Below are 13,132 nucleotides of genomic sequence, written 5' to 3'. Positions count from 1 at the left end.
TCTATAGAGTTTCTTCAGAGAAACTGCGTTGTCTGGATGCTGAGGTCAGGTACATGCTGGAGAGTAAGATGTCAGAGCCTAATTTCCCCAGTTGGGCTTCTCCCTGTATCTTGGTCAGTAAACCGAATGGGACAAACAGATTTTGTACGGCCTACCGGAAGGTAAACCGTGTCACTGAGCCAGATTCATTTCCTCTTCCTCGGATGGAGGACTGTGTTGATCAAGTCGTCGCAGCTAACTTTGTGAGCAAATTTGACCTGTTAAAGGGCTATTGGCAGGTGCCACTGATGAGTAGGGCATGTGAAATCTCTGCCTTGATTACACCCTCTGGTCTGTACTCGTATTCAATTATGTGTTTCGGCCTGCGTAATGTACCTGCCACTTTTCAGTGACTTATGAACAGGGTTGTCTCTGGTCTGGCCGGGTGCGCTGTTTATCTGGACTATGTAGTGATATATGCAGATACTTGGGAGGAACATCTGTCCCGTATTCAAGCCTTGTTCGACCGCCTAGCTGCGGGTTGCTTCACAATCTGGCTAAATGTGAGTTTGCTCAGGCGACCGTTACATACCTTGGAAAGGTGGTTGGGCAGGGTGAAGTGAGTCCTGTTTGGGCTAAAGTGGTAGCTATTGATGCTTTTCCACCACCAACTACTAAAAAGGAACTGATGCGTTTCTTGGGAATGATTGGTTATTACCGTAGTTTTTGAAGGAACTTCTCTACTGTGGTTGCTCCCTTAAATGTTATTTTGTGTCTGGTATTGTCCTGTTATGTCGCTCCTGTCTGTTCCCTTCTGGTCTCGTTTTCTTTCCTCTTAAAGGTTGCTTCCTGTCCAAAGGTTGCTGAGGTCTGGGGAGGACAAGGTTGGCTGGGGCAAAGGGACGCAAAGGCTGGATTAATTTGTTGTGTGACTGGTATGGTGTTCCGGGGTCTTTGTTGGTCCCAGGATATATGGGTGGGGGGGGTGTGTGATGACCCTCCCACTCGGTCTGCCGAATTCTCTTTGCTTGTGTTTTCCTTAATGGGATGTCGGTGGTCGGAGCTGGGAGGGTCGACAGCGAAATGGGACTCACCTGTGTCACAGGATAAATGCACCTCTTCCCCATTCATTGAGGAGACTCTCTCCATGCAGACACAGATTTTGGTTGTGGCATTTTTGTGGCTTTTTGGTGGCGTTGGCACCTTTGAACACCCCTCATCACATTAATGCACGCAACCACTCACTTACACTACTGACTACACACACACCATTGTTAATTATATTTATTTTACTTCAGGCAATAACAAAATGTATGTATTTAACTATCTCCACGTTGTCTCCTTGTTTGTTATGTGCTTTGAGCCGGTTCGTGACACTGTGGATAAGTCGTTCTAAGTTCAGCTTAACTAGATAGCTAGCAAAGCGATTCACATTTCTTGCTAGCTAACCAAATGCCACCTGCATCTCTAGCTGTAGCTACCCAAAAAGAGAGGGAAAAGTCACTCACCCACTCCTCCAATGACATCCTCCTAGCAACTAGCTAATGTTACGCTTTGTGATTTTTAGCTAGCTACATAAATATTTTTATTTTATTTCACCTTTATTTAACCAGGAAGGCTAGTTAATAACAAGTTCTCATTTACAACTGCGACCTGGCCAAGACAAAGCATAGCAATTCGACACATACAACACAGTTACACATGGAATAAACAAAACAGTCAATTATACAGTAGAAAAAAGTCTATATACAGTGAGCGCAAATGAGGTAAGATAAGGCAATAAAAAGGCCATGGTGGTGAAGTAATTACAATATAGCAATTAAACACGAATGGTAGATGTGCAGAAGATGAACATGCAAGTAGAGATACTGGGGTGCAAAGGAGCAAGATAAATAAATACAGTATGAGGTAGGTAGATGGGCTGTTTACAGATGGGCTATGTGCAGTGATCTGTGAGCTGCTCTGACAGCTGGTGCTTAACCTGTTATGGATAGGGGACAGAATTTTCACAGCCGGATAAAAAACGTACCCGATTTAATCTGATTATTACTCCTGCCCAGAAACTAGAATATGCATATAATTATTAGCTTTGGATAGAAAACACTCAAGTTTCTAAAACTGTTTGAATGGTGTCTGTGAGTATAACAGAACTCATTTGGCAGGCCAAAACCTGAGAAGTTTCTGTACAGGAAGTACCCTGTCTGACCATTTCTTGGCCTTCTTTGCCATCTCTATCCATTACAAAGGATCTCTGCTGTTACGTGACACGTCCTACGGCTCACATGGTCTCTCAGAAGGCGGCAAAAAGCTGAATCGTGGCTTTGCAGGCTCTGGTTGAAACAAAGTAGCGCGTTTGGGTAGTGGCTGGTTACAGTACTGTGAGACTCAGGCTCGTGCCCGCGTCGACCGAAAGCTTTGTTTTCTTTCCTCTGTTTACCTGAAAGGAGATTCCCGGTCGGAATATTATCGCTTTTTTACGAGAAAAATGGCATAGAAATGGATTTTAAACAGCGGTTGACATGCTTCGAAGTACGGTAATGGAATATTTAGAAATCTTTTGTCACGAATTGCGCCATGCTCGTAACCCTTATTTACACTTCGGATAGTGTCTAGAACGCACGAACAAAACGCCGCTATTTGGATATAACGATGGATTATTTTGGACCAAACCAACATTTGTTATTGAAGTAGCAGTCCTGGGAGTGCATTCTGACGAAGACAACAAAGGTAATCAAACTTTTGTAATAGTAAATCGGAGTTTGGTCAGGGCTAAACTTGGTCGGTGTCTAAATAGCCCAGCCATCACGGCTAGCTATCTACTGAGAATATTGCAAAATGTGCTTTCACCGAAAAGCTATTTTAAAATCGGACATATCGAGTGCATAGAGGAGTTCTGTATCTATAATTCTTAAAATAATTATGTTTTTTGTTAACGTTTATCGTGAGTAATTTAGTAAATTCACTGGATGTTTGCGGGGGGTATGCTAGTTCTGAACGTCACATGCTAATGTAAAAAAGCTGTTTTTTTATATAAATATGAACTTGATTGAACAAAACATGCATGCATTGTATAACAATGTCCTAGGGTTGTCATCTGATGAAGATCATCAAAGGTTAGTGCTGCATTTAGCTGTGGTTTTGTTTTTTGTGACATTATATGCTAGCTTGAAAAATGGGTGTCTGATTATTTCTGGCTGGGTACTCTGCTGACATAATCTAATATTTTGCTTTCGCTTTAAAGCCTTTTTGAAATCGGACAGGGTGGTTAGATTAACGAGAGTCTTGTCTTTAAAACGCTGTAAAATAGTTATATGTTTGAAAAATGGAAGTTTTCGGATTTTAGAGGAATTTGTATTTCGCGCCACGCCCATCATTGGATATTGGAGCAGGTGTTCCGCTAGCGGAACGTCTAGATGTAAGAGGTTAACCTCTTGGGGCTAGGTGGGACGCTAGCGTGCCACCCGTGGTGCACTCCATCAACAGCAGGTGCATTTCAAGAGCGGCAAATTTGAATCCAAATAAATGTCAAAATTCAAATTTTTCAAAAATACAACTATTTTACACCATTTGAAAGATAAACATCTCCTTAATCTAACCACGTTTTACGATTTCAAAAAGGTTTTACGGCGAAAGCATACATTTAGAGTATGTTAGGACAGTACATTTACAAGAGTTGTGTGTAATGTTTTGTCAAGTCAAAGACAGGGTCACTAAAACCAGCTAAAATGATGCACTAACCTTTTACAATCTCCATCAGATGACACTCCTAGGACATTATGTTAGACAATGCATGCATTTTTAGTTCTATCAAGTTCATATTTATATCCAAAAACAGCGTTTTACTATGGCATTGATGTTGAGGAAATCGTTTCCCTCCAATAACCGGCAGTCAAGTCAGCGTCACAAATTAAATAATTAAAATTAGAAAACATTGGTAAAATATTATATTGTCATTTAAAGAATTATAGATTTACATCTCTTGAACGCAATCAACTTGCCAGATTTAAAAATAACCTTACTGGGAAATCACACTTTGCAATAATCTGAGCACTGCGCCCAGAAAAATACGCGTTGCGATACAGACTAGACGTCATGTTGGGGAGATCTAAAATCGAAAATACTATGTAAATAATCCATTACCTTTGATTCTCTTCATCAGATGTCACTTCCAGGTATCACAGGTCCATAACGAATGTAGTTTTGTTCAAAAAAGCTCATTTATGTCCAAAAATCTCCGTCTCGTTAGCACATGATGTAAGCCAGCCGGACTTCTCGTCATGAACGAGGGGAAAAAATATATTTCCGTTCGTTCAAACATGTCAAACGTTGTATAGCATAAATCATTAGGGCCTTTTTTAACCAGAACATGAATAATATTCAAGGTGGACGAATGCATACTCTTTTATAACGTATTGGAACGAGGGTACCCAACATGAACACGCGCATGAACACGAGTCTCCAGCTTCAGTGATTTTTGCAGTTCGTTCCAGTCATTGGCAGCAGAGAACTGGAAGGAAAGGTGACCAAAGGAGGAATTTGCTTTGGGGGTGACCAGTGAGGTATACCTGCTGGAGCGTGTGTTACGAGTGGGTGCTGCTATGGTGACCAGTGAGCTGAGATAAGGCAGGGCTTTACCTAGCAGAGACCTGTAGATAACCTGTAGCCAGTGGGTTTGGCGACGAGTATGACGCGAAGGCCAACCAACGAGTGAACAGGTCGCAGTGGTGGGTAGTGTATGGGGCTTCGGTGACAAAACGGATGGCACTGTAAATAGACTGCATCCTATTTTTTCAGTACAGTGTTGGAGGCTATTTTATAGAGGACATCGCCGAAGTCGAGGATCGGTAAGATGGTCAGTTTTACGAGGGTATGTTTGGCAGCATGAGTGAAGGATGCTTTGAGGCGATAGAGCTATTCTAAGTCAGAGCCGTCCAGAGTAGTGATGCTGGGCGGGCGGGCGCGGGCAGTGATCGATTGAATAGCATGCATTTAGTTTTACTTGCATTTAAGAGCTGTTGGAGGCCACGGAAGGAGAGTTGTATGGCATTGAAGCTCATCTGGAGGTTAGATAACAGTGTCCAAAGAGGGGCGAGAATTATACAGAATGGTGTCGTCTGCGTAGAGGTGGATCAGAGAATCGCAAGAGCGACATCATTGATGTATACAGAGAAGAGTCTGCCTGAGAATTGAACCCTGTGGCACCCCATAGAAACTGCCAGAGGTCCGGACAACAGGCCCTCCGATTTGACACACTGAACTCAATCAGAGAAGTAGTTGGTAAACCAGGCGAGGCAATCATTTGAGAAACCAAGGCTGTCGAGTCTGCCAATAAGAATGTGATTGACAGAGTCGAAAGCTTTGACCAGGTCGAGGAATACGGCTACACAGTAATATCACTTATCGATTGCGGTTATGATGTCGTTTAGGACCTTGAGCGTGGCTGGGGTGCACCCATGACCAGCTCTGAAACCGGATTGCATAGCGGAGACGGTACGGTGGGATTCGAAATGATCAGTAATCTGTTTGTTAACTTGGCTTTCGAAGACCTTAGAAAGGCAGGGTAGGATAGATATAGGTCTGTAGCAGTTTAGGTCTAGAGTGTCACCCCATTTGAAGAGGGGGATGACCGCGGCAGCTTTCCAATCTTTAGGGATCTCAGACGATACGAAAGAGAGGTTGAACAGGCTAGTAATTGGGGTTGCAGCAATTTCTGCAGAATTTTAGAAAGAGGGTCCAGATTGTCTAGTCCGGCTGATTTGTAGGGGTCCAGATTTTGCAGCTCTTTCAGAACAGCTATCTGGATTTGGGTGAAGGAGAAATGGTGGGGGCTGTGGAGGGTGCCGGGCAGTTGACCCGGGTGGGGATAGCCAGGTGGAAAGCATGGCCAGCCGTAGAAAAATGCTTATTGAAATTCTCAATTATAGTGGATTTATCGGTGGTGACAGTTTCCTATCCTCAGAGCAGTGGGCAGCTGGGAGGAGGTGCTCTTATTCTCCACGGACTTCAGTGTCTCAGAACTTTTTTGAGTTTGTGCTACAGGATGCAAATTTCTGTTTGAAAAAGCTAGCCTTAGCTTTCCTAACTTCCCTGAAAAGTTACATATCACGGGGGCTATTCGATGCTAATGCAGAACGCCACAGGATGTTTTTGTGCCGGTCAAGGGCAGACAGGTCTGGAGTGAACCAAGGACTATCTATTCCTTGGCCACCAGGTTTGCACACAGCTCAGGAGGGATTTTGTCCCACTCCGCTTTGCAGATCTTCTCCAAGTCATTAAGGTTTCGGTGCTGACGTTTGGCAACTCGAACCTTCAGCTCCCTCCACAGATTTTCTATGGGATTAAGGTCCGGAGACTGGCTAGGCCACTCCAGGACCTTAATGCTTCTTCATGAGCCACTCCTTTGTTGCCTTGGCCGTGTGTTTTGGGTCATTGTCATGCTGGAATACCCATCCACGACCCATTTTCAATGCCCTGGTTGAGGGAAGGAGGTTCTCACCCAAGATTTGACGGTACATGGCCCCGTCCATCGTCCCTTTGATGCGGTGAAGTTGTCCTGTCCCTTTAGCAGAAAAACACCCCCAAAGCATAATGTTTCCACCTCCATGTTTGACGGTGGGGATGGTTTTCTTGGGGTCATAGGCAGCATTCCTCCTCCTCCAAACACGTTGAGTTGATGCCAAAGAGCTCCATTTTGGTCTCATCTGACCACAACACATTCACCAGTTGTCCTCTGAGTCATTCAGATGTTCATTGGCAAACTTCAGACGGGCATGTATATGTGCTTTCTTGAGCAGGGGGACCTTGCGGGCACTGCAGGATTTCAGTCCTTCACGGTGTAGTGTGTTACCAATTGTTTTCTTGGTGACTATGGTCCCAGCTGCCTTGAGATCATTGACAAGATCCTCCGGTGTAGTTCTGGGCTGATTACTCACCGTTCTCATGATCATTGCAACTCCACGAGGTGAGATCTTGCATGGAGCCCCAGGCCGAGGGAGATTGACAGTTCTTTTGTGTTTCTTCTATTTGCAAATAATCGCACCAAATGTTGTCACCTTCTCACCAAGCTGCTTGGCGATGGTCTTGTAGCCCATTCCAGCCTTGTGTAGGTCTACAATCTTGTCCCTGACATCCTTGGAGAGCTCTTTGGTCTTCGCCATGGTGGAGAGTTTGGAATCTGATTGATTGCTTCTGTGAACAGGTGTCTTATACAGGTAACAAGCTGAGATTAGGAGTACTCCCTTTAAGAGTGTGCTCCTAATCTTAGCTCGTTACCTGTATAAAAGACACCTGGGAGCCAGAAATCTTTCTGATTGAGAGGGGGTCAAATACTTATTTCCCTCATTAAAATGCAAATCAATTTATAACATTTGACGTGTTTTTCTGGATTTTTTTGGTTATTCTGTCTCTCACTGTTCAAATAAACCTACCATTAAAATTATAGACTGCTCATTTCTTTGTGGGAAAATGTACAAAATCAGCGGGGGATCAAATACTTTTTTCCCTCACTGTACATCACCAGAGGAGAAGTAGGATAAGGGTACGGCTAAAGGCTATACGAACTGGCCGTCTAGCACGTTCGGAATAGAGTTAAAGGAGCAGGTTTCTGGGCACGATAGCATAGATTCAAGGCATAGTGTACAGGTAAGGTAGAATGTGAGTACATTGGAGGTAAACCTAGGCATTGAGTAATGATATAGTCTCTAGAGACGTTTAAACCAGGTGATGTCATCGCATATGTAGGAGGTGGAACAACATTGTTAAGGCATATTGAGCAGGGCTAGAGGCTCTACAGTGAAATAAGACAGTAATCGCTAACCAGGACAGTAATGGACGAGGCATATTGATATTAGAGGCATGCGTAGCCAAGTGAACATATGGGTCCAGTGAGTGGTTGGGCTGGCTGGGGACACGGCGATTCAGTCAGTTAGCAGCCCGGGGCAAGCAAGTTAGCAGAAGGGCCTTTGGGGAACGTCGCGATGGAGGTAAGTCTGTTTTTGCCTCTTCGTGCGGTGACCGACAGACCAGTCGTGGATTAGTAGGGTTCCAAGTAGCTCTAGGTAGCTAGCAGGCCGCGGTTAGCAGAATGGGCCTTCAGCGGACGTCGCGCCTGAGGGGCCTGTTGGAATCATCGGGCAGGTTGTCGGTATTCCAGTCGTAGAGGATCGGCGGGGTTCCGTGCCCCATACCGGCAGTAGAAGGGGTCCGGATATTGTAGCCCAGGAGTGGGCTTCGGTGGTAGCACAGGAGCCCTACCCGTGCTAGCTTCAGGCTAATTGGTGCTTGCTCCGGGATAAACGCGAGCCAGGAGTAGTCACCCGGGATTGCGGTTAGCTAGTTGCGAAGATCCAGATAAATGTTCAGAGTTCGCGGTAAGAATCCGGGGATATGGAGAGAAAAAAAAAATAGGTCTGTTATGCTCTGGTTTGAGTCACGTTGTACGAACTGGTGAGAGATTTCCGAGCTAAAGGTTAGCTGATTACCGCTAGCAGTGGTTTGCTAGTAGGTAGTTAGCTGGCTAGCTTCAGTTGAGGGATTCCAGATCCAAAGTAAATAGAAATACTTCAGGAAAAAAAACAGATCCATGCCACATTGGGTGAGGCGGGTTGCAGGAGAGTATTTAGAAGTTGAGGTTTAGGAAAAATATTTTTTAAATCTATGTGAAAAAAAATATATACACACGGGACAGGACAAAGACGTCTGACTGCTACGCGATCTTGGATAGATATATGCTAGCCCAGGGGTATCACGGGCCATATTGAAAAAAACAATGAATTTGCGGGCTAGACAGAGGCTATGTATTTTTTATGTGGAACTTCGGCCAAAATATGGCCCTTTATAATGTCCACTTATGTACATAGGATGCCGTATATAGCATTTTGACTAATTTAAACAAAAGATAAATAATATTTGTGCTGCTATGCCTGCAGGTGTGCATAATGTTGCGACCCTAATCAAAAAGTATTTAATTACTCCAAAAAACAACCTATCTATAGGTTGTAACATTTAAACTTAACATGTATTTCAAAAATGTTTGTACTGCATGAATCCCCGGTGCGGTTGAAGGCAGCATTGCTGTATGGTGCACTTAATGTATTGTAGTTGAGTAGCCAGCCTAGGCTACTGCTTAATATGTTGCTGTAATAGGCCTACATATTTCTCCTTTGCATGGTGTTTAGTTTTTGGTCATTCATTGTCCAGCTGTAAAAACCCGAAACCAGACTGCAACATTTTAGCAGCCTAGATAGGACTGTCTGTCTGTCTACAGTTTCCCTGCGCTGTAAGCTCTAAATGGGACACACGAAAGCAGCGCAGTTGATGTTGAATTCAACAACGCAAGCGCATCAGCCTGTAGTTTCATAAAGTAGATGACTCAACTGTTGCCTCCTTTATCCTCGCTTGTGTGCCGTAGTCGGCCCACAGGCTTTGTGTTTGTTACACATGTGCGCTAACCTATTATCCACGTTATGACTGACTTGTGATCATTGCTCTTGCTAATTTGATTGTAGTTACATTCGTCTGTTTTTGTTCAAAATATTGAGTCATTGAAACAAACGGTGCGCCCCGATTGGGTGGAGGCAGCAAACAATGTACCAGGCCATCTGATTTACAACCTGATAGCAATATGTTTTGGACTACCAAGTATTGGTGAATCATATTGAACTGCATCCATCTATTCTGCCAACAATGCCTTACTGTATGTCATGGAATTTTTTTGTCAAATGTAACCTATTTTTAAAACCTCACAAACTGGGAATTTTATTTTTGACTGGTATGATTGTTTCATATCTGCAAAGTATATAGTTAAAATGCTGTCAGTATCACTTTAACACATTTGCTGAAAGAAATGTGTTCATTTGCAGGTAGAAATGTGTTCAACATCCACTGAAGTAGCTAGCAAGTTTACTAGATAGCTATAGTAGTTGCCTTGCCAACCAAACCTAACTTGCCAGCTAGTTTAGCAAACCAAACCATCAGTCCTTGCCTGCTATTATAAAAATCTAATAATACCAATGTTTTAAATTCAACTTTTGCTTTCAAAAGCAGCCCAAACAGAACATGTGAGAATGAGCTATAGCCATTGAATTCTACCATGCGTTAGTGAAATAATGCAGGCTCTAGAATGCCCTTCAAGCCAATCAAAAACGAGTATTCAACAACGCCATGGTATAAACATGCAATAATGTGAGAAAATTAAATAGCTTCAGAGTTACACTCACTCGATTGAGGATTTCCAGCCACTCCTGCCATGGCATGCTGACCCATTTGCATCTGCCCCATGCCACCCATGGGCGCACCAGGTGGCCGAGGCCCCATACCGATGCCCCCTGGAACCCCTGGAACACCTGGGAGATTTGTCAGGGCATTCATGGGATCTGGAAGAGGGGAGGCAATGTGTACATTTACACATGTGCAGTGGCATGTGTAGCTATGTAGATATTCTTCTGAATGTATTTTAGTAACGGAGAACATGTTTTGCAAAATAACACACCAGGACCACCTCCTTGCGCCTTTTTATCTGCAAATCAAAGCACAGTCCATTACGTAACTCGACTTGATAGAATAGCTGTCTCGAGAAATATGAATGAGCTAGACATACATAGTAGATAGAAAAATTATGTGGGGTACGTACGAATGTCTCTGAAATGAATGATCAACCTTGCTACCAGGGACAAGTATTCTTCCTGTTCAGAAGTAGACAATAACACACTTAGATGAGAGATGGCCATTATTTACCAATTATTCCAGTTACTCATATACAATGTTACAGAGTTGTCTGATCCATGAGGTTACTAGGTGTGTGTAAATCAAACCGTTCGTTCACTCACTCTAGATTTGGCTTTGACATAGACATGGTTCTCCATATCATTGCTGGACTTCGTGTGGGCAGTCCCAGCCTTTCTCATTGCCTCTTCACTGAAAAAGAAGAAGCGATTCAGAGAGTTTGCCTGCTGTATTTTGCTAGCACACATGCCAATGATATTAGCTAAATTCCTGGCAGATAAAGTGCATTTTATTCCAAGTGAGGCCAAGCAGGAATGTCACTGGGGTCTGTTGTAGCTAGCATCCTGCTAACTAACGTTAGCTGGCTACATAGCAGGGGCGGATCCAGGAGCATGGATTTTGTGGGGACAGTAGAGTGGAAAATGGCTAGAGACAAGTGGGAACAACAGGAACATCTGTTATGAGTGTGGGGATTTACTGCCGCTACCTAAGCTGCAGGAGACAGTGTTCGGTTTTTAGCTGTGAGGAATGGAAGAGGAAGGTGTGCAAGAGAATGAGGTTGAATTTGATGATGGCGATAGAAAAGGAGATTTGGGGGGGGGTGAAGACTGGTGTCAAGTACAGAGTGAGCAGTATGCCAAGTCGAGTGCTGGAGGTGAAATGGAAGTGAGTGATGGCGAGTTAAGTGAAGTCGGTGTGGTGTAGTGGTCGGAGCCCAAGGTCTGCATCGATGGACATGAAAACGAATGATCTGGTCCAGTAGGAGTGAGATTTTGCCTTTTGGTGGATCCATTTGTGGTTTCAGGTTGGGTGGGAAATGAGTTGAGTCAGTGAAGGTAACACATTTGTGTGCGTTTCTTCCAACCAGAGAGCAGGCACTACGCGTCACGCAACTATATTGTTACAGGTGTCAAGCTTATGGGAACGTGGCAGCAGTGTGTAGGAGGTTAGTTCCTAGGTGCGAGAAATGTGCAGAAAATCATCATACAAAGGAATGTGTAGTATTGGGGAAAGAACCGGTATGTGCTAATTGTAGGAGTGGACATGGTGCTGGAGATCAGAAGTGTCCGGTGAGAGGCGGGTTGAGGTTACCAGGGTTAGAGTAGTGCAGAGGGTGTCATATGCTGAGGCAGTGAAAAATGTAGAGGAAGATGGATCCAGGGTGAGGGATAGTGAGACAATCCCTGCTAATTAATAGTATCTGTGCCAGCACAGAGGGATAGGTCAATGAGTGACATGCTTCAGTAAGCTTGGATTCTTAGCGTTTGTAGCTATGGTTACCAACTGTACAGCAGAGAAGTATGTGTGAATACGAGATATGACTTCAGGAGAGTTACAAGGTGTGTTGATGTCCTGTCCTCGCAGGCCATTGTCCTGGGGTAAGGCGTGATAGGGTTAAATCGTGTAATAGGGTGGTGGGTTTTAATATGTAGGTTTATCCCCCCCCCCCCCCCATTTTGTGTATCAAATTATAATGGATTTATATCCCAATCTAGTTTGTGGCGGTAATGCAACATAAATTGGATGCCAACCGCCGTTAAACCTCTCTGAAGAAGTTACATAGTAAGCAAAGCCAGCGAAGGCTATAGAAACTAGCTAGTTTAACTAACCATTAGCTGAAAGCCCAAATAGCTAAACGTCTCAACTTCTCAGGAAAAAAAACTCTAATTAACTAGGTATTTATGGCAAATACGGACACATGTAGCTAACTACATCAACCCCGATTAAGCTTGGTTAACGGCCTCATAACAAGCATGTTTCATAGCTAGCTGGCTAGTAACCAGAGCAGCCGCTAATGGGCTGATCCATAAAGCCAACTAGCGGCTGCCCCGGCTAGCTGGCTAGCTGCTAACTCGTTAGCGCTGACTGAAGTTGTGGTGAGTTAGCTAGCCACTGTAGTGATAATAGCGGAGTAACTAAAATATCACAGCGTTTACAAACAGTATTAATAAAACATAATTGTCTCACATTTGTGCAACAACTTTCTGTCGGAATGCAGGGCTTCTCCAGTCGCTATCTGGTCCTGGGACCTCCATTGCACACTTCTTCTTCGTGTAAATTTCCGGCAGACTAGACGCTGTGTTGCGTATTGCTGCCTTTCGCCGGTCGGAGTGCGGATTGCACATTTTGGTCACAGGGGAATGGGGAAATCTTAAATTGCTCAACCATCTAACCCTGCACATATACACTATCCCAAAAACCCACCACCCCATCCCACTACTTGGCCCTAAATGGTCATGCCAGGCTGTCGACCTGGGAGGATGGAACCCCTTCTCTCAACTTCCTGTAGATCTTATGCACTAAAACCTCTCACACACAAAATATTTATCTGCTGCTGCAACCTTGGAGAGGAAAAGGCGCAACGCTTTCTCACCATAAAAATACATCATTTTATTAGACAAGTTTAAAAGATTGACGCTTCAGCCTTCAA

At 44.0% G+C, this 13,132-nt stretch overlaps 1 protein-coding gene across 5 annotated transcripts in view; it reads right to left on the bottom strand.

The window, feature by feature from the left end:
- LOC100195848 (mediator of RNA polymerase II transcription subunit 15) overlaps positions 1–12,842 on the bottom strand; it is a 34,605-nt gene extending 21,763 nt beyond the window's left edge. For all 5 annotated transcript variants that reach the window (XM_082955388.1, XM_082955389.1, XM_082955391.1 and 2 more), the window contains exons 1-5: positions 12,670–12,842; positions 10,806–10,893; positions 10,610–10,661; positions 10,469–10,495; positions 10,197–10,352 (exon numbers count right to left, since the gene is read on the bottom strand). In XM_082955388.1, coding sequence (XP_082811514.1) covers positions 10,197–10,352; positions 10,469–10,495; positions 10,610–10,661; positions 10,806–10,893; positions 12,670–12,827 — 481 coding nt within the window. In that variant the 5' untranslated portion in view covers positions 12,828–12,842. The remainder of the gene's footprint in view (positions 1–10,196; positions 10,353–10,468; positions 10,496–10,609; positions 10,662–10,805; positions 10,894–12,669) is intronic.
- Positions 12,843–13,132: the final 290 nt, after the last annotated feature.

This window comes from Salmo salar, chromosome 01, assembly GCF_965601325.2.
Source record: "Salmo salar chromosome 01, fSalSal1, whole genome shotgun sequence".
NCBI classification, from domain to species: Eukaryota; Metazoa; Chordata; class Actinopteri; order Salmoniformes; family Salmonidae; genus Salmo; species Salmo salar.
The sequence above is the reverse complement of the archived record's forward strand: the minus strand, read 5'-3'. Positions and strand labels throughout refer to the sequence as shown.